This window comes from Giraffa tippelskirchi, chromosome 3 (assembly GCF_054371585.1).
Source record: "Giraffa tippelskirchi isolate mGirTip1 chromosome 3, T2T-mGirTip1v1.2.pri, whole genome shotgun sequence".
Classification (NCBI taxonomy): Eukaryota; Metazoa; Chordata; class Mammalia; order Artiodactyla; family Giraffidae; genus Giraffa; species Giraffa tippelskirchi.
Window position 1 is genome coordinate 105,668,432 of NC_137277.1, and position 20,341 is coordinate 105,688,772.

Sequence of the window (20,341 nt, forward strand, 5' to 3'; positions counted from 1 at the left end):
TCTGAGCTGTGTTTGACATCCAACCAGTGCATTGGTGGTCAGTATCGGTTAAACAGACGGTTCACAAGAACACTCCTATTAGTGATTCTTTTGCTTCATTTCTGCATTGAATAATTAGGAAAGAGACTTTGGCAAAGTATTTCCAGATCCTAGTTAGTTTCCCACTTTCTCTGAGAAAGAAGGTCAAAGAAAACATTTGGGAAGATCCTTGAAGCTCTACTCTAAGAGCAGGACTTGGTGTGTTTTGAATTATTTAGTAGGATTAAGGCCAAAGAAAGCTTTGTACTCTCAAGTTCTATTTTCAAGGAATCTGGGGAATGAGTCCTAAGTTCCTTTTCTGTATCTTAGGAAATCAAGTGGAAATTCTTCTTCAAGTCTCGGAGAAATGGTATCAGGGACATTTCGAGCAACTCCCACGTCAACAGGTGAGGGTTTTAGTTAGACTTTTTTTTTTAATGGAATGTATTTCTTTCTTAATCTTTGAAAATACATGCAAATTTTTTTTACTAATTTGAAAACAATTTAAAGATTTTTCTACTTAATATTTCATTGCTTATTTGCTTTACTCTAGTAATTTAATTTGATTTAAAGGGTACTTGTGTTACTAGAAATTTAGATCATTGTAACAATGACAGAGATTAGATGTTTTGATATGGCTCATGATTTTGTACAATCTTATTTGCCCTCTATTGTATAAATCATTCAGAAGCAAGTTCACTATTCCACCCGAGAACCCAGCACACTTTAAGATGGTGAGGGCCAATTATATGAGTTTTAAAAGCCTTCTAAAGAAAATGCTGAGTTCCAGTCTTCATGTAAAACTTCAGGGTGTGTTGGTACAGCCTGAGCTGTGGAGGTAGGGAGGGCAGAGAATGAGGTTTGGCCCAAATGGGCTCATTTCTGTTTGAATAGCAGACAACTGAGCCCTGGATTTAATGGTAATGAAGGGACAATGATGGCCCAGTCAGGAGTTGTCACGCATTTAGAAATTGTGGAGTTATTCAAGAATTTTTCTTCTACCACATTCCCTGGCTCTTACAGGCTCATTTCGTTCTGCCCCAGAACGGATGCTGCATTAATGTATCTGGGATTATCAATTCAGAATGACAGATCCAATGTCTATCTTGGCATACCATAACTGCAGGAAACTGGGTTGGTTCCAGAACAGATCTGAGTCCTGGTATATGAACCCTGATCTCCAGGGCTCTGAACCAAAGTCTTGTTCTTTAGGTTGTCCCCAAATGGACAGGACTGCATGGGTGGCCACAAAGCCACAGATATTGAGTATATTTTGCCTCATCCCCATTTGCTGAACATTTAAGTCATTGCAGCTGTTCACTATTACACACAAGAAAGAACAGGAACAACTGATTATAAACTTACTTGAAATTAAAAGCAATGTAGTAGGAATAATATGTCAGTATTCTCAAAAATGAGCAGAAAGCCTTAAGAACACAAAAAGAACTGCAAATTCTTCTGCTAGTTTACCAAAATTACACATCCAAAAATAACTAGTGAATGCAGTGATGGTCATTATTATACAAATTATTGTTCTAAGTCTCTTTTTATCAAATTTGATTTGTCCAAGTTGCTCTCAGCCACACCACATGCTGTGTGCAGCACGGGAACAACCCATGGCCTGTGGCTGGCCCAGCCAATGTTATGAAATCCACTCTCCCCACCCGTTGTGAAATCAGGGTATGAGGTCATTTGTTTAGGGAGGAAGTTGTCTGTTTTTGCATTTGTCTTCCCAATTGGCCTGACCAGAATGAAATAGTAGAGTAATACTCTGCAGAGTGGGTGATTGGGAAATGATGAGAATGACAGGGACAAATTGGCATATTCTTCCATCTTTTAAAATCATGATTACATATTTTGATATGGCTCTCATTGTTGTCTTTTAGCAAAACAGAAGCAAAAAGTGGTAAGTCATGTTTCCTTTTTAAATCTCCTGTGAAGGTTTCTATCCATACATGCCTGCAATGCTCCATTTCAGTGACCCAAATGGCTATAAAATGAGGGAGGCGTCTCCTTGGTGGGACCCGTGGTTATCATTTCTCATTTGGCCGGAGGATTGTGAATGCTGTGGCTGTGGAGGAGGGCTGCTGACCCTCGCACCTCTTTATGTGTGTCCAATCGTCTCTTTCAGACGGAGCACATCCCCCCCTACGATGTTGTGCCATCCATGCGGCCGGTGGTGCTGGTGGGGCCATCGCTGAAGGGTTATGAGGTACCGATATCAGTCTGTTACCCTTCTTGATCAAGAACCTAGGAGACAGCCACTGGGAGCTTCCTCCTTGGGGTCTGCTTACACTCGGGCCCTCAGCTTGTGAAGACAGGAGGTGCTTTGTGGGGCTCACGTGGCCCTTTGCTATTTCCTCCCTCTCTGGCCTTCTTCTCATCTTTCATGTGTTTAGAAATAGCTCCCTCAAAATAGTTATAATGGGAAGTTCTGGTCAAAGGTTTGCTCTGCTTTCAATTCAAAGAAAAGGATTTTATCTGTCTCGATGGTTCCTGTTGCTGTTAGAAAAAATAGCAAATGAACGGCACAAGGGAACATAAAAGCAATCTGCCAGCAAACCTCACCTCAAAGCACCAACCAGTCTCACTTTGCTGGGTGCTCAAGACGATGGCCTATTCCACCAAACATTTCCCTCCTTTATTTTAAAGGATGTATAAAAGGGAAAAAACTCCATTAAAAATATCAATGAACTCTTTCAGAGATGAACTAAGCAATGTAAGGAAGAAGAGAGCAAACACTTAGATATACGGCATTTCAGATGTTGCCATTTTGACTTTATGCCAACAAGGATCAGAATAAATGGGTAGGACATTATCTGAAGGTGGGCCACCTCCATGGCACCCTTCCCACTGAATCAGCACAATATCTGGCATATAGTCAGCTTTCAGTGCACATTTGTTGAGTGAATTAATCAGTCTCTTTGACGCAGGTTTAAGAATCCCATCTCCTTCTCCCATTGCCCCTTTCACTCCCTCCCCTCCCCTTCTCAGTGGGGACTGTCTGAGGAAGAGCAGAGAGGGGTCTACAGAAGTCCATCCCTAGATGTGGAGAATGTCCGCCAACTTGTACAGACTCGCAGGAGGCCGAGCCTGGGGCTGGCCCAAGGAGCTCTAGTTGCTCCTCACTGCAGGCAGGCACCCCTCAGGTATGCCATGGACAGGCCGGACCTGTGCACAGAGCCAGCTTATCCTGGTCTCCTGGTGGCCGTTCTATCCCCTAAAAAAGAGATGAGGACCTGTCTTGGGTCTAGTGAACACCGCTGGTTCACCCTCAGCACCCTGGAGGAGAACCAATGGGGGAAACTGAGTAAGTGCAAGTAGGTTAAGTGTGAAAAACTCCATTCATGCTTGTTTGCCCTGTCCCACCCCCAGCAGACAAATAGCTGTGATAAGGTCTTTGGTCAGAGCGCCTTTCTCTTGCAGCTCTCTCACTTTTGATTTCTCTCTTTCTGCTGTTGTTTACCTCATTCTTTTTTTCTCACCTCTGCAAAGGTCACAGACATGATGCAGAAAGCCCTCTTTGATTTCCTGAAGCACAGGTTTGATGGGAGGTGAGACATACAGTTGCTTTTGCATTTTTATTTTCCTTTAACCAACATGAATGATAAGTTGATTTGTAGGTCTATGTTTCCTGCGATTGCAGATGTTCTCTAATTAAAAGTTAACTCAGTGTTCAAGGGAGAACACAATGAAAGCGCTCTGAAAATATGAAGTTAGGATGAATAGCATTGAATCTCTTAAAGTAAAAGGACCTTGATAAGGAAAATAATCCATTTGTTTTATTTAAATGTATGTGTTAGTCTTTATTTTCTCACTTGTAACTGAATTCATACCAAACATGTTCATGAGAAAATAATGAAAAATACAGAATGTTTCTGACAATGTGGTGCATCGCTGGTCAAGTTGGGTAGAGTCATTTGGGAACTTCGTGTGTGCATGCATATATGATGTGTATCATATGAAGATACAAAGCACTAAATTTCCTTAAAAGAAGAGTGCAAGAAATGTTTCCATCGTGGTGGTGGTGGTTTAGATGCTAAGTTGTGTTCTACTCTTGCAACGCCATGGATTGCAGCCCTCCAGGCTCCTCTGTCCATGGTATTTTCCAGGCAAGAATACTGGAATGGGTTACCATTTCCTTCTCCAGGGCATCTTCCTGACCCAGGGATCGCACCTGGGTCTACTCTATTGTAGGCAGTCTTCTGCATTGCAGGCAGATTCTTTACTGACTGAGCCACCAGGGAAGCCTGTTTTCATCATAAGCCTCCCAAAGTGACTATTTTGTAAGGAAGAGTATTTCTTTGAATATTCAGTTCTGGGTTTGTTTTACTAGAAATTACCTTGCTATTTTATTGATTTCTTTTGTATGTATCCTATCCCACTATGACCCATATCAACATGGCTCAGTCTTTAACCACTGGAAAATTTTATCATTTCAGTTTTGTGACAAATATCTGGAAGGAGCTTCTGTATTTTGCAGAGAAATGTTAAAAAGTCCACACTGATTCAATACTAAGAACCAAGCTCTTTCACAATGCAGAAGGTATTCCGTGTAAAAATAACCACATGCAATCAATACCTGAAGATTTATTAGAAATGAAGAAAACTTAGTGCTGATGGATAAGTATGGATAAATGCATCCAGCTTACTAAATTTTTAAGTATTTAAAGATATTTTTTAAAATTTCCACATAGGTTTTTAAAAATATGATATTTTAAGAAAAAAAGCAAACATGATAATGCTTTAAGTACAAATTGTATATATTTGTTAAAAGAAAAACCTTCTGGATAATTGTGTTTAAAGTATTTATTAGTTTCTGGGACTACATATAATAGAAAGAAAATAAGCTGGGATTTTAGTTTCAATAATTGATGTTTTAGTTCAAGAAAGCAGAAAGCTTCAGTGCCATTATATGACTTGCTAAGTACCTCAGTACAGACTTCAGTTTCAATTTAGTTGCTCAGTTGTGTCTGACTCTTTGTGATCCTATGGACTGCAGCACGCCAGGCTTCCTTGTCCATCACCAACTCCCAGAGCTTGCTCAAACTTATGTCCTTTGAGTCGGTGATGCCATCCAACCATTTCATCCTCTGTCATCCCCTTCGCCTCCTGCCTTCAATCTTTCCCAGCATCAGGGTCTTTTCCAATGAGTCAGTTTTTGGCATCAGGTGGCCAGAGTATTGGAGCGTCATCTTCAGCATCAGTCCTTCCAATGAGTATTCAGGACTGATTTCCTTTATGATTGACTGGCTGGATCTCCTTGCAGTCCAAGGGACTCTCAAGAGTTTTCTCCAACACCACAGTTCAAAGCATCAGTTCTTCGGCGCTCAGCCTTCTTTATGGTTGAACTCTCACATTCATTCATGACTACTGGAAAAACCATAGCTTTGACTAGACGGACCTTTGTTGGCAAAGTAATGTCTCTGCTTTTTAATGTGCTGTCTAGGCTGGTCATAACTTTCTTTCCAAGGAGCAAGTGTCTTTTAATTTCATGGCTACAGTCACCACCTGCAGTGATTTTGGAGCTCAAGAAAATACGGCTTGTTACTGTTTCCACTATTTCCCCATCTATTTGCCATGAAATGATGGAACCAGATACCACGATCTTAGTTTTCTGAATGTTGAGTTTTAAGCCAACTTTTTCACTCTCCTCTTTCACTTTCATCAAGAGGCTGTTTAAGTCCTCTTCACTTTCTGCCATAAGAATGGTGTCATCTGCATATCTGAGGTTATTGATATTTCTCCCAGCAGTCTTGATTCCAGCTTGTGCTTCATCCAGTCCAGCATTTCTCATGATGTACTCTGCATATAAATTAAATAAGCAAGGTGACAATATACAGCCTTGACATATTCATTTCCCAATTTGCAACCACTCCGTTGTTCCATGTCCGGTTCTAACTGTTGCTTCTTGACCTGCATACAGATTTCTCAAAAGACAGATTTCTCAGATCAGGTGGTCTGGTATTCCCATCTCTTGAAGAATTTTCCACAGTTTCTTGTGATCCACACAGTAAAAGACTTTGGTGTAGTCAATAAAGCAGAAGTAGATGTTTTTCTGGAACTCTCTTGCTTTTTCAATGATCCAACAGATGTTGGCAATTTGATCTCTGGTTCCTCTGCCTTTTCTAAATCCAACTTCAAAATCTGGAAGTTCTCGGTTCACGTACTGTTGAAGCCTCGCTTGGAGAATTTTGAGAATCACTTTGCTATTGTTTGAGATGAGTGCAATTGTGTGGTAGTTTGAACATTCTTTGGCATTGCCTTTCTTTGGGATTGGAATGAACACTGACCTTTTCCAGTCCTGTGGCCACTGCTGAGTTTTCCAAATTTGTTGGCATATTGAGTACAGCACTTTCACAGTATCATCTTTTAGGATTTGAAATAGCTCAACTGGAATTCCACCACCTCCACTAGCTTTGTTTGTAGTGATGCTTCCTAAGGCCCACTTGACTTCACATTCCAGGATGTCTGACTCTAGGTGAGTGATCACACCTTCATGGTTATCTGGGTCATGAAGATCTTTTTTGTATAGTTCTTCTGTGTATTCTAGCCACTTCTTCTTAATATCTTATGCTTCTGTTAGGCCCATACCATTTCTGTCCTTTATTGTGCCCATCTTTGAATGAAATGTTCCCTTGGTATCTCTGATTTTCTTGAAGAGATCTCTAGTCTTTCCCATTCTATTGTTTTCCTCTATTTCTTTGCATTGATCACTGAGGAAGGTTTTCTTATCTCTCCTTGCTAATGTTTGGAACTTTGCATTCAAATGGATATACTTTTTTTCTTTTCTTTGCCTTTCACTTCTCTTCTTTTCTCAGCTATTTGTAAGGCCTCCTCAGACAACCATTTTGCCTTTTTGCATTTCTTTTTCTTGGGGATGGTCTTGATCATCCTCATTGTACATCCTCCTGTACAAAGGATCATTGTACATCCTCCTGTACAATGTCACAAACCTCTGTCCATAGTTCTTCAGACACTCTGTCTATCAGATCTAATCCCTTGAATCTATTTGTCACTTCTACTATATTATTGTAAGGAATTTGATTTAGGTCATACCTGAATGGCCTAGTGGTTTTCCCTACTTTCTTTGATTTAAGTCTGAATTTTGCAATAAGGAGTTCATGATCTGAGCCACAGTCAGCCCCCGGTCTTATTTTTGCTGACTGTATAGATCTTCTCCATCTTTGGTTGCAAAGAATATAATCAATTTGATTTCAGTATTGACCATCTGATGATGTCCATGTGTAGAGTCATCTCTTGTGTTGTTGAAAACGAAATGGTGGAGTAGAAGGACATGTGCTCATCTTCCCCAGTGGGATCTGCAAAACTGCAACTCACTGCTGAACAATCATTGACAGGAGAATGTTGGATCCCACAAAAAAAGATAACCCACATCCAAGAGCAAAGGAGAAGCCCCAACGAGATGGTAGGAGGGGTGAAATCACATTTAGAATCACACCCCATACCTGCCAGAGATGCTCAGAGGGCTCAAACAGAACCTTGTGTGCTCCAGGACCCAGAGTCCCCACAAAGACTGATCCAGACCTGCCTTTGAGTGTCTGAGTGTCTCCTATGGAGGCACAGGTCAGCAGTGGCCTGCCGCAGCAACAGTGGCTCTGGGTGTAGCTACCTGGGACACATAGTGTGTGGCATAAGCCCTCTTGGAGGAGGTTGCCATTAGCCCCACCATAGAGCCGCTGAGCAGACGACCCACAAACTGCAGAACAATATACCAAAGAAATTCTCGTACTGTTAAGAAAGAAAGTTCTAGGACCCACAACAGATTTCCCAACCTGGGCATCCAGCAAAGAGACTGAGAACCCCCAGGGAATTTGACTTTGGAGGCCAGTGGGATTTGATTACAGAACTTCCACAGGAATGGGTAAACAGACTCTTGGAGGGCACAAAAAAAAACCCGTGCATACACCAGGAGCCAGGAGAAAGAAGCTGTGTCCCTAGAAGAGGCTGAGCCAGACTTGGCTGTGAGTGTTCAGGAGCCTCCAGCGGAGGTGTGGGTCAACAGTGGCCTGCTGCAGGATCAGGGGCACTGAATATAACAGTGAGTGCATAAGTCCTTTTGAAGGAGGTTGCCATTATGGTCATTACCCCTACCATAGTTTGGCCTCAGGCCAAACAACAGGGAGGTAACACAGCCCCTCCCATCAACCGAAAATTGGATTAAAGATTTACTGAGCAGGACCCTAACCATCAGAACAAGACCCAGTTTCCCCCACAGTCAGACTCTCCTATCAGGAAGCTTCCATAAGCCTCTTATCCTTCTCCATCAGAGGGCAGACCGAATGAAAACCACAATCACAGAAAACTAACCAAACTGGTCACATGGATCACAGCTTTGTCTAACTCAGTGAAACTATGAGCCATGCCATGTAGGGCCACCCAAGATGGCTGGGTCATGGTGGAGAGTTCTGATGAAACATGGTCCACTGGAGAAGGGAATGGCAGACTCCTTCAGTGTTCTTGCCTTGAGAACCCCATGAATAGTATGAAAAGGCAAAAAAATATGACACTGAAAGATGAACTCCCCAGGTTGGTAGGTGCCCAATATGCTAGTGGAGAAGAGTGGTGAAATAACTCCAGAAACAATGAAGAGATGAAGTCAAAGCAAAAACAATGCCCAGTTGTGGATGTGACTGGTCATGAAAATGAATTCCGATGCTGAAAAGAAATGAACCTGGAATGTTAGGTCCATGAATCAAGGAAAATTGGAAGTGGTCAAACAGGAGATAGCAAGAGTGAACATTGACATTTTAGGAATCAGTGTACTAAAATGGACCAGAATGGGCAAATTTAATTCAGATGACCATTACATCTACTACTGTGGACAAGAATCCCTTAGAAGAAATGTAGTAGCCATCATAGTCAACAGAAGACTCTGAAATGCAGTACTTGGGTACAATCTCAAAAATGACAGAATGATCTCTGTTCGTTTCCAAGGCAGATCATTTGGTATCACAATAACCCAAGTCTATGCCCTAAACACTAATGCCGAAGAAGCTGAAGTCGAATGGTTCTATGATAACCTACAAGACCTTCTAGAACGAACATCAAAAAAAGATGTCCTTTTCATCATAGGAGACTGGAATGCAAAAGTAGGAAGTCAAGAGATACCTGGAGTTAACAGGCAAATTTGGCCTTGGATTACACAGTGAAGCAGGGCAAAGATGTTTTGGGCAAACATGCCCTAACATGTTTTGCCAAGAGAACGCACTGGTCAGAGTACAGGCTAGATTGCCTTGATAAATAGAGCCCAAAATGTATAACGAATCAAACTCGGTGGAAACTTGTTGTTGCTCACTGCACAGTCTGAGGCAGGTGTTCCTGGTGGGTAGGATGGAGAAGGGAAGGATTGGAAAGAAAGTCTGTCCTGTGCATCATTTGGGACCGCTGGCCTGGGATTGGTCTCTATAATCAGCTGTAGGGAGAGGAGTGAACCAGCTTCTCTGTTTCACATCATTCTCACATTTCATTGGCTAGAACTTGGACATGTGGCCACACCTTCTTGCAAAGGAGGCTAGGAATTATAGTCTAGCTATGTGCCCAGGAGGAAGAGAAAATGGATTTTGTTGAGCAGATAGCAGTCTGCCTTATTTATCTAGTGGACACGAGGGCTTAATAAGAAAGCCATAGATGTATCCTATTCTCTCTCTCTTTAAACAAGATAGACAGAGAATGAACTAATTTCAAAGAAAACAAGTGAAAAGTACTGAATACTAGACTATTGGAGTTGGAAGGAAATGTAAAAAGTCCTTATATTTTAATCTCTTAAATCAAACAACTGGTAGATGGATACCCTGCTTCTGTTTGTAACTTTTGAGTACCGGGAATCTACTTAAAAAAGCATTGCAAAGAAACAGCTGAACTCTGGCTTTTTAACTTAACGTTGGTTTTGATCCTTGCCTCTGATGACAGGGGCCATGACCCCTACCTTCATGCAGCTCTCCCTGGGTTGTTGATAGCTGACATGCCTGGCTCAGTCAAGCAGGCTTTCTTCAGCTGTGCTTGGAGTCACATGGTCTTAACCTGTGGGCCTTTATTTAAGGAAGTTCTGAGCAGTGCTTTATCCTGTGGCCCCATAAGAGCTCATGAGCTGAACAAATGCTATCCCACATGCAGTCTAAGTTTCTGTTAGATTGTTTTGGTCCCCACATAACATCCATATAAACAGCAGTGTTAGTAAAGGTTTGCACGGTAGGACCTTATGGAAAAGAAGGAAGTAATTATTGTAATTTAGTAAAGAGAAAGTGACTGATTCAAGAATGAAGACTCTGAGGTTCTTCCTCAATCTTCAGACATAGAAAGAGGAAGTGCATTTAATTGTAACAGCAGAGATTTATCAGCTTGAGTTACCTGATTCATCAAGCACACACTATTGAAGATGATTTTAATAGAAATAGAACTAAGATTCCAATGCCAAGTGATCCAGGGGGTCTGATGGCACAGCAGAGGGTGTAGAGATGTGAGGAAGAATACAGCAGCAGCAGAAGAAATGGCTACAGAGAGACTCTGCCCGAGAGAGATCTGATGTATGGCAGAGTTTGAGAAAGCTAGATAATAAAGGTGGGAGTAGGAGAGAGGGCTTGCTTTCAAATTAGCAGAGGCCACTGCAGCAGAAAAACAATAATGAATTCATTGGTGTATACAGAAACTTTGATTAGGAAAAAAGAAATGTGCTTGTAGTTTTGCTATGACTCTGACATGTCTGCTGTGTGGGGAATATCCTTACATTTTGAGCCATGACAATCTGCTGCGTTATGTTCCACCAATTAATAAAAGGAGAGAAAACAACAAATAGTCTTTAATTGAAATCAGCCAAGAGAACAATTACACAGCGGGCTTTTGCATAGCAATACAGCATAAACAGTATGTTCTAATGGAAACTTCCTCCATGTTTCACTGGCTATGAATGCAGTAGGTTAGACAAAATAGGATAATTTCTTTTTCAGAAAGAGCCAAAAGAGAAAAAGAAACTGTCTAAAAGGCTTTCTTCTTCAGTACTGTTTTTCAGATCTTAGCTAAAAAATAATTCAACAAATTGAATTAAACACCAATAGTGTCTCCTACAGAATCATATACTTACTCTTTTATGATACCTTAGAAAAGATTTGAATCAGTTTAAAGCTACTTATTTCACAATTTTATTGTCATTCATTGCTTAATGGATTCATTGCTTAATAAATTCAAGGCTTAACTAGAATGTATGTAAGAAAGAATGAAAAGCACAATACTGAATACTTCCTCAGGGAACCCCTGTACATGTAGATATCCACATACAGTGACAGTTCCTATGCACAGGTCATAAACTAAGTGAATGAGTCTAACGAGCTTGTACAATGCACCGGCCTGGCAGGGGCACAGTGCATGCACAATGGCACGGAGCTTTTCTCTCTTCATTTCACACCACAAACATTCATCAGGGATCATCCTTTCAGGTGAGGTTTGTTCAGCTGGTTGAATCTACCAGTCACAGGCTGAACAGCAAGCAGTCAAACCAATTGCAATGTGTTGACCTATGCTAATCATTTCAAATCCCAACAAAGTTGTAACTTTAAGCTTTTTGACAACTGAATCAGATCAGCTCTATGGCAGTTATAGGACACTTTGTAACTAACATGATTATGGCCCCAAATCCTAAATGAACATACAAATAGGATCTGAAGTTACTAGCCAAGGTATGCTTTAAAAAAAGGTTTTAGGAAGAATTTAAAGAAAGGAGGCTAAAAGTATAATTGCTGCTGCTGCTGCTAAGTCGCTTCAGTCGTGTCCGACTCTGTGCGACCCCATAGACGGCAGCCCATCAGGCTCCGCCGTCCCTGGGATTCTCCAGGCGAGAATACTGGAGTGGATTGCCATTTCCTTCTCCAGTGCATGAAAGGGAAAAGTGAAAGTGAAGTCGCTCAGTCGTGTCTGACTCTTAGCGACCCCATGGACTGTAGCCTACCAGGCTCCTCCGTCCATGGTACTCTCCAGGCAAGAGCACTGGAGTGGGGTGCCATTGCCTCCTCCGAAAGTAAATACTACTCAAAGAAGTAGTATTTATTTATGAAAGGAAATGGCAACAGCTGATGCTATCACAAAGCAGCCAAGACATGGAAGAATGAAAACAACTTGTAATTGTAGGCGACAAATGGAAAACAATACAGTGCCTTCTGTTTCATAACCAATAGCACCCTCTTAACAGCTCCTCCTACTCTCTATTCAAATGCAGACTCATCTGTGGACACTCAAGCACTCGAGATAATTTATTGAGCCCCTCACGCCAAATATGAACATTTGAATGAACAGATTTTGATTGTAACATGTCTGACCTTATTCTCCCACCCTGAAAGTATATGTAAGTTTCATGGACTCTGGCAATGGGAGAGTTCATGCTATAACTATGAATGAGTATTCAAGAAAACACTTTTAGATATTGCCTCATTTGTTCCTAGTGATTGTCCTGTGAGATAGTCTGGCAGAGCTACTATCACCATTTTATTAATTATCATCCTGATGCTCAAAAAAATGGCATGATTTGTCCATGGTCACACAGCCAGCAAGAGGGAGATCCAGAGAGACTCCCTAGGTCCATGTATGCCTTCCATTCCTTCCCTTCTCCTGACAGTGTGCTCTCTGACCTTTGGAATGTTTTTCCTTTGTGAAGAATAAGAGTTTTTTTTTTTTTTTTAAACTAATATACTAACAGGGTTGCATATTGGATGTGGTAAGGATAGAGTATAAAAGGATCTTTAGCTTTCCATTATAAGCCTGGAAATACTATTTTTGAATGAATGTGTCTCACCTGAGAGTAACGTCTTTCCACAGATAAGTCACAGAAAACTAACACTCATAGCACATGATGGAGAGCGGAAATTATGAAGGATTCCAAATCAGAAATAAGTAACAACTAGGATTCAGATTTACCAGATTTAAGGCAATGGCAACCCACTCCAGTACTCTCGCCTGGAGGATCCCATGGACAGAGGAGCCTGGTAGGCTGCAATCCATGAGGTTGCTAAGAGTCGGACATGACTGAGTGACTTCACTTTCACTTTTCCTTTCATGCATTGGAGAAGGAAATGGCAACCCACTCCAATGTTCTTGCCTGGAGAATCCCAGGGACAGGGGAGCCTGGTGGGCTGCCGTCTATGGGGTCGCACAGAGTCGGACACGACTGAAGCGACTCAGCAGCAGCAGTCTGCTGGGGAACTGAACATCCTTTATCCCTCACTAGTAATTACTGACACTGTGTCACAGACCAGTATCCAAGGGAACTTTTTAGAGATGTATATCAAAGATACATGGAAGTATTAAAAGTCACTAGAAGATATGAAGGTATATCAAGAAAAGAAGTAGAAAGAGTATTAGTTTAAGTAAAAAAAAAAGTATGTACACTAGGTAGCATTTAATAATGAATGTAATTACTTTACTGGGGAGCCTTTTAAACAACAAAAAGTTTGGATTTGGTGTCTGATTTTGATAATAGTAAGCATCTTTGCATAGAAAATAGAAACTCCTGCTTTGTCTTATCAGAGGGTTTCTGGAGCTGTGTCTGTCTTCTAAATTCTTTCCTACATATTTATTTTTATTAAGAAATAACATATTAACAAATTACCTAACAAATTAGTGAAGGACAGTGCAGTCCATGGGGTCACAGAGTCAGACACAATTTAGCAACCAATACCAACAAATTAGCTGGTATTTTATTGACCAATAAAAGAAGAAAAAGAATCTTTTATTGTCCACACCTTTTTTTATTTTCAGAACACATGAAGCAGTTTTCATTTCCTGTTTTTTTGTTTATGTCTTATTATTCTGCCTCTTAGTAAAAGCTTTGTATATGTTTGAAAATGGCTTTGTAAAAGTGTATTGCTGCTGCTGCTGCTAAGTCGCTGCAGTCGTGTCCAACTCTGTGCAACCCCATAGACGGCAGCCCACCAGGCTCTCCCGTCCCTGGGATTCTCCAGGCAAGAACACTGGAGTGGGTTGCCATTTCCTTCTCCAATGCATGAAAGTGAAAAGTGAAAATGAAGTCGCTCAGTCATGTCCGACTCTTAGCTACCCCATGGACTGCACCCCACCAGGCTCTTCCATCCATGGGATTTTCCAGGCAAGAGTACTGGAGTGGGGTGCCATTGCCTTCTCAAAAGTGTATTAAAACCCAGAAAAAATAAGAGTACACATCTGCTGACAATCCCTCCAACTTTTAAGAACCAGGGTCACTACTTGGCTAGTATAGAACTAGAAGATTTGATTTTCACCTAAGCAGAATAGAATCTTTGGATCCTCTATCCTCTAAAAGTGAATATTCTAGAAGGCTGAATTCTGCCCCTACACCAGCCCGCTTGTCTCCAGTCATATATTTGAATTGCTCTAGAATTTGATTGTATTTTTCTAACCAGTGACTCCATTCTTAAAACTCAAACAAACAAAGACACTAGAAACACAAAAATAAACAAGCAAATCCTATTCTGTAGGTAAAATGAGCTCTGACCACCACGACTGCCTATGAGATTTCATGCCTCAAGTGAGGCTGCCAGCTGAGTAACAGAGACTCAGATATGGGCTCCATGGACTTTAACCTGACTTAGAAAGTGGCCATCACTCTGTGTGTCCCAGACCTGCTCTTGATGGTTTGGCTGCTATCTGGAGATTCGGGGTTGCTGGAGAAGGAAGCTGAAACTGCAACAGAATTATGAGTCTGGTGACTAAGTGCTGGCCTAGAGCTTGGGAGCCTGTACTTTAGACCTTCTTAGGCTCTTTAGATCCATGTGGAACTTCCTCCCCATGTCTCACTTTTATTCTTGATAAAATGAAGAAGTTGTACAGACCAGTATTTTCCAGTATCTTTTAGCAGTTGAACAAGTCTTTACAATGAAATCATAGGTTAGGCCCCAACAGAAATGCAGAGGCGTTTATTTGGTATTAAGCATGGGAAAGATGGGCCCCTGCTGGCCAGCTCGGCCCCCATTTGATGTTCTCAGTGACCCGAGATATTTCACAAAATTCTTGGTTTCCACAGAAGACAGTTTGAAGATGCCTCAAATAATTTATTAAGGCCTGAAAAATTCTAAGGAATTAAAATGCTTTAAACTTCCTCACCATCTGCAGCATATATATCCAACCCCACCAACAAAGAGTACTTTGCTTTAAAATGGCACCAGAACCTTTTCTGCACAGCCTGTTGCTCTAAAGAAATGATTTTTGACCAAAGAAGACTGTTTTAAATTCTCCCCAAGGATTCAGGTCCCTGAAGTCAAGTGAGGAGTCTCCTGAGAGGGCTGACAGTATCCCTAAATAGGTGCGAGATGACATAGGACTCAATTGTGGATAACTCTACCCACTTCTTGCTCCACCCTCTAGAGGAGCTTGAAATTTGGGGAGAAAGAGTGCGTGAGTATAAAAGGGAAGGGCCTTGTCTGTTTTCTGGAATCTTCCAAGCTCTGAAGATAAGCATGAGGAATGGCCCACGATGGCAGTAGCTGGCTTAGAGAGGCATTCTTTGCATTCTGCAGATAGATCATAATTTGAAGTTGAGCAAACCCAGCCTAAAATAAAGAACTTGAAAGTTGTAAGTTCCAGAGATTCTCATTTGCTAGATCATATACATAGACAGGATAGACTCCTGTCTCCATTCATTGGCAATGTCTTTGCTTTATTCTTGTCTTGCATGACTGCAGGATACTTTCTAACGTATGGAAATCCTGGCACAATCCTCACATTGCCCTCAGCAATAGTGTCTTATTTCTGTCCACCATATGCATTCAAAGTAATATGCAAACATGCTAAAGAATCTTGTGCCTGTAGAAAAGAAACCATATTTTTCATATGCTTAGAAGTGAAGCATTCCTTTGGGCCTGTGGCAAAATGCTTCATGTGTCATGAGTTAACTGTTGAGCACCAGGAATGCAACACAGCTACCAACTGGTTGATTGTCTTTGATGATTAAAATGAAGAGGATTTTCCCCTTTGACCAGCAGCACTGAGACACTGTGCAATTCCTGAAGGTCTTGTTCAAGAGAAAATCAGCTATGAATTGTGGGGAAATTGTATTGCTGCTTGCTAGAAAGAATATGGTTTATTTATATGTTTTGATTCCCTCTTGGCATGGTGTGCACTATAAGGAGAATTTGGCAAGGCAGACAATAGTGGAGGAAGAGTTTGAATTCTTCCTGGAGTGTTTTTGTTGTTGAATAGCCAAAAACCTTCCTCCATTCTGCTCTGCTTGTATTTTAATGCTAGTCAAAGCCTATTTAAAATACTTGTGGCCAATGTTTTATTATACTGGGGTTGCACTATAGTATGTAAAGTGGTTATTAAGTACTGTGGTTATAAATCACTTGGAGAGCCCCACCACATTTTTACTGGTTTGTTCTGTTCTGTGTTCCTATTCATAGGATATCAATAACAAGAGTGACAGCTGACATTTCTCTTGCTAAGAGGTCTGTGCTAAATAATCCCAGCAAGAGAGCAATAATTGAACGTTCGAACACTCGGTCCAGCTTAGGTAAGATGTTCAAATGTGCTACTTCTCCAAGCTGCGCTTTCATACTGGGATGACACATGTTGCATTTGTGAATGCCTTTCCAGTTTGCTCTGATGCCATTCTTTAAAAACTTGTTTTCTTTATTCATTTATGTATGGCTGCTCCGGGTCTTTGTTGCTGTTTGTGGGCTTTCTCTAGTTGTGGTGAGCAGGGGCTACTCTTCGTTGTGGTCCTGGGGCTTCTCATTGTGGTGGCTTCTCTTGTTGCAGAGCACAGGCTCTAGGTGGGCAGGCTTCAGTAGTCGTGGTACACTGGCTTTAGAGTACACCCGCTTTGTTTCTCAGAAGCACGTGGGATCTTCCTGGACCAGGGATCAAACCTGAGTAACCTGCATTGGCAGATGGAATCTTAACCACTGGACCACCAGGGAAGTCCCTGCTTCCCATTCTGAATGGAGAAGCACTGATTAACTGACGAGAAGGCCAGTCTTACAAAAGCAGAGAGCAGAGTTGTGCAGTTGAACCTTCTGTCTCAGCTCCAGGCAGTGGGCTCATTAGTAGTCTGGTGGGAAGAATCCTCAACAGGCTGTCTTCATCTGTTACCACCTCAGCACACGAAGCCACTCATCCCTGCTTTGCCCAAGCTTCTCAGTGAGGGTAATGACATCTGTCATCCCTGAGTCACAGCTGACTTGAAAGCAAATGAGATGTCCACCTTTCTCAGATCCTTGGAAGAAAGCTCGATAATGGTGTTCTCAGTGTGGTTTCTGCTGCCAGCTGGTACCCAGAATAGTCACATCTTTAAGTGGATGTAGCAACTATCATTAATAGCATGTAAGGAGTTTAAACTTGTCTTTCCTGGTACACCAGTCAGAAAGCATCATGAAATTCACCATGATGGAGAAGCAAAAACACTAATATATGTGGTTAGCTCCATCAAGCCATACAGGAGCAGGGCTGTGGGGGATGGATTCACCAACCACAGAAGTGGGTCCAGGCTGCCCGAGAATCACATTACTTCTCAAAAGCCTGTTTGTGGTTTCTGTGATGGCCCAGAGTGGTGCAGTCCACCCATAACTCTCTTTTGCATTTACATTCTGAGTCTGCTTTGTGAAAGAATGCTGAACCTACCAAATGGGACAGTTGTCAGTGTCTGTGGGAACAGGATCCCAAACATCAGTGGTTCCTTCTTTAGTTCTCTATTTAGAGCCTTTGACATTACAGAGTGAAACACTCTTAAAGGCACAGTATTTTGACCTTCAGGGATGATGAAGGCAGAGTTGGTGATGATGAATCAGATTACTAACTAAAGTAATATACCATGAGCGGCAAGGACGCCAAGTTAGATTGAAGATTTCTCAAATAAGCATCTGTTCTCCTGTCTTCCACCCTCCTTTTCACTCCTCACAGTGTCTTTGACTTTTAACCATTCCTTCCCTTTGAAGTCATCCCGTATAATCTATGTAGTCACCGATTGTCAGAGCCAGTGGAGTGGGTAGAGGTGGATTAGTGTAAATAGTGAGAAAGAAACAAGGTAGATATCAGTTCACTGGTTTTCCTTTTCACTCTGTAAAGTCTTATACCCACAACCACTGGAGTTAATTTAATGGCAACATCTTATAATAACCACTCTGTGAGCCACTTATACCCTTTTGTCTGCTTGTTAATGCATATTTGTAGAGTCTTTCATTAAATATTAATTGAACACTTGTTACTGCCATGCATTACACCAGACTCAGGAAGTACAAACGGGACTAAGACAAACAGTCTTACCCATGGTAAGAAAACAGAAAAAAGGGAGTGATGGTTAAAATACTGTGTAATAACAGAATTATGAGCAAAGTACTAAAAGTGTAAAGAGAAAAACATAGGGAGTAACAGGTGTCTGAGAAGACTTTACAGTTTTGGTTTTTTTTTTTTTTTGAGCTGATTCTTAAGGCAGTCAAGAGTGTACAAAAGCACTGACATAGAAACAATATGTGGTTGAGAAATAAGTAGTTTTTCTTGCAGAGCATGCTTAGAAAAAGGAAGTGGAGAGCATGAATTGAAAGCAACAGAAGAGACTGAAAAAATAGGTTTAGGCCAGTATATTAGGGCTCTAGTATGCCTTGCTAAAGAGACCTCCAAAATAGATCCCACAGAATGTTGATTTTATTTTTTTGGCCTCACCACATGGCATGTGGGATTCCATCAGGGATCGAAGCCATCTCCCCTGCATTGGAAGCTCGGAGTCTTAACCACTGGACCACAAGGGAAGTCCCAAAGTGTTGACTTTTAAAAGATATCAATAATATGTTTTTCACGGTCAAGTAAATTTGAAATTTATGGATTAAATAGTTGTCAGCTTTCTTCACTGCAAGACTTCTTAGAGACATGAAGATAAAGAAGGTAATACATGTTTGAAATTCCAAGAGAAGCCATTATAAATGTGATATTTCCCTTGTAGAAAATCCCCTTCATTGTGTTTGTTATCTCATGAGACTAGTGTTCCAAGGTACTCCCCTTGGAAAATGTCATTTGGGGCCGCAAAGAGCCATTGACATAGCTTAAGCATTTAGATATGAGAGAAAGATCGCAGGTGACAGTTGCTGTGAGAGCTGAGTCCAGACCAGCTGTAGTCGAGTTATTAGAGAAGTGTTCATTCAGGTCTCCCAGGATCCTAGTCCATGACTTATCAGAGTTCACTTGTCTGGAATAATATTATTACAAAGCTTTGACTGGAATCAGCATGGTAGTCAAGATATTGCTGGATTTGGTTAAAGTTTTTCTTTAAAACAACAAAAAGAGAAGGGTATGAGGGGATTCCTTGGTGGTCCAATGGTTAGGACTCTGTGATTCCACTTCAGAGGGCCTGGGTTTAATCCCTGGTCAGGGAACTAGGATCCCACAAGCCCTGTGGTGTGGGTAAAAAAGGGGCTATGTAGATAATAACTTTCTTTCTCACATGTATAATCTAGTTATTGTATTCCTTATACATATTATTCAAGTATTGGACCCACTCCAGTATATAGGGTGGACCTCTGCAGCCTCTTGGCCTGCTCTGCCCCAACACCTCTCTGTTGATACCCATGGCCCAAGCTTTGTGTTGGTTAAGCAGTAGGTGTCCCTGCCCTCAGCACTTTCACTTCCAGGGCCTAGGTTCAAATCCCTGGTAAGGGAACTAAGACCCTGCAAGCTGAACATCAGGGATGAGGTCAAGAAAATCTCCTAAAACATTACACTTACCTCATTGCTGGTGCAAAGTAAATGAGGCCGAAGTATCTCTGAATTATTTACACAGAGACTCTGAGTGCCTCAAGGGTTCTTTGCACCAGGGCAATCTACTTTGCCTCACTGCCTTTTTTGCTACTTCAGAAAACACTGTATTAAAATTTGAAACTTAAAGCAGTATAACATCGTTTTAGTACATTTAGTACAGTCCTGGCCAGGAGTTACATTCAACGGTGACAGTTGAACAGAAGAACAAACAAACAAAAAAAAAAAACCCACACCTCAACAGCTGAAACTTACTACAATAAAAACAGACTTTATTTTCTAAACTTTTCCATTGGAAAAAAATCTTTCTGTTTCTGACATATGAGGGAAAAAAGGGACGAGTAGGTTGTTGTTGCTAATAAATGTAGACTGTATTTAAGAATTTTGCAAATAAGCCAAATTGTCCAGATTCTTTACATTGCTATATTGAAAGCTAGTCACCATTCAAAGTAACGTGAAATTTTTCAGGCCGTTGGTATTGGACAATATGACATGTTGACTTTTTTTTTTAATGGAAATTTATTGCCTCAGAATTCTGGAGGCTAGAAATCTAAGATCAAGTTATCGACACGATTGCTTCCTT

The 20,341-nt window shown here is 41.3% G+C and overlaps 1 protein-coding gene across 9 annotated transcripts in view; it reads left to right on the top strand.

Annotated features, from left to right (window-relative positions):
• CACNB4 (calcium voltage-gated channel auxiliary subunit beta 4) overlaps positions 1 to 20,341 on the top strand; it is a 272,610-nt gene that overhangs the window by 227,157 nt on the left and 25,112 nt on the right. For 5 of the 9 annotated variants that reach the window (XM_081578067.1, XM_081578071.1, XM_081578068.1 and 2 more), the window contains 5 exons: positions 349 to 425; positions 1,905 to 1,924; positions 2,150 to 2,230; positions 3,514 to 3,572; positions 16,416 to 16,525. In XM_081578067.1, coding sequence (XP_081434193.1) covers positions 349 to 425; positions 1,905 to 1,924; positions 2,150 to 2,230; positions 3,514 to 3,572; positions 16,416 to 16,525 — 347 coding nt within the window. The remainder of the gene's footprint in view (positions 1 to 348; positions 426 to 1,904; positions 1,925 to 2,149; positions 2,231 to 3,513; positions 3,573 to 16,415; positions 16,526 to 20,341) is intronic. The other 4 variants (XM_081578074.1, XM_081578076.1, XM_081578077.1 and 1 more) reach the window with 1 other exon arrangement.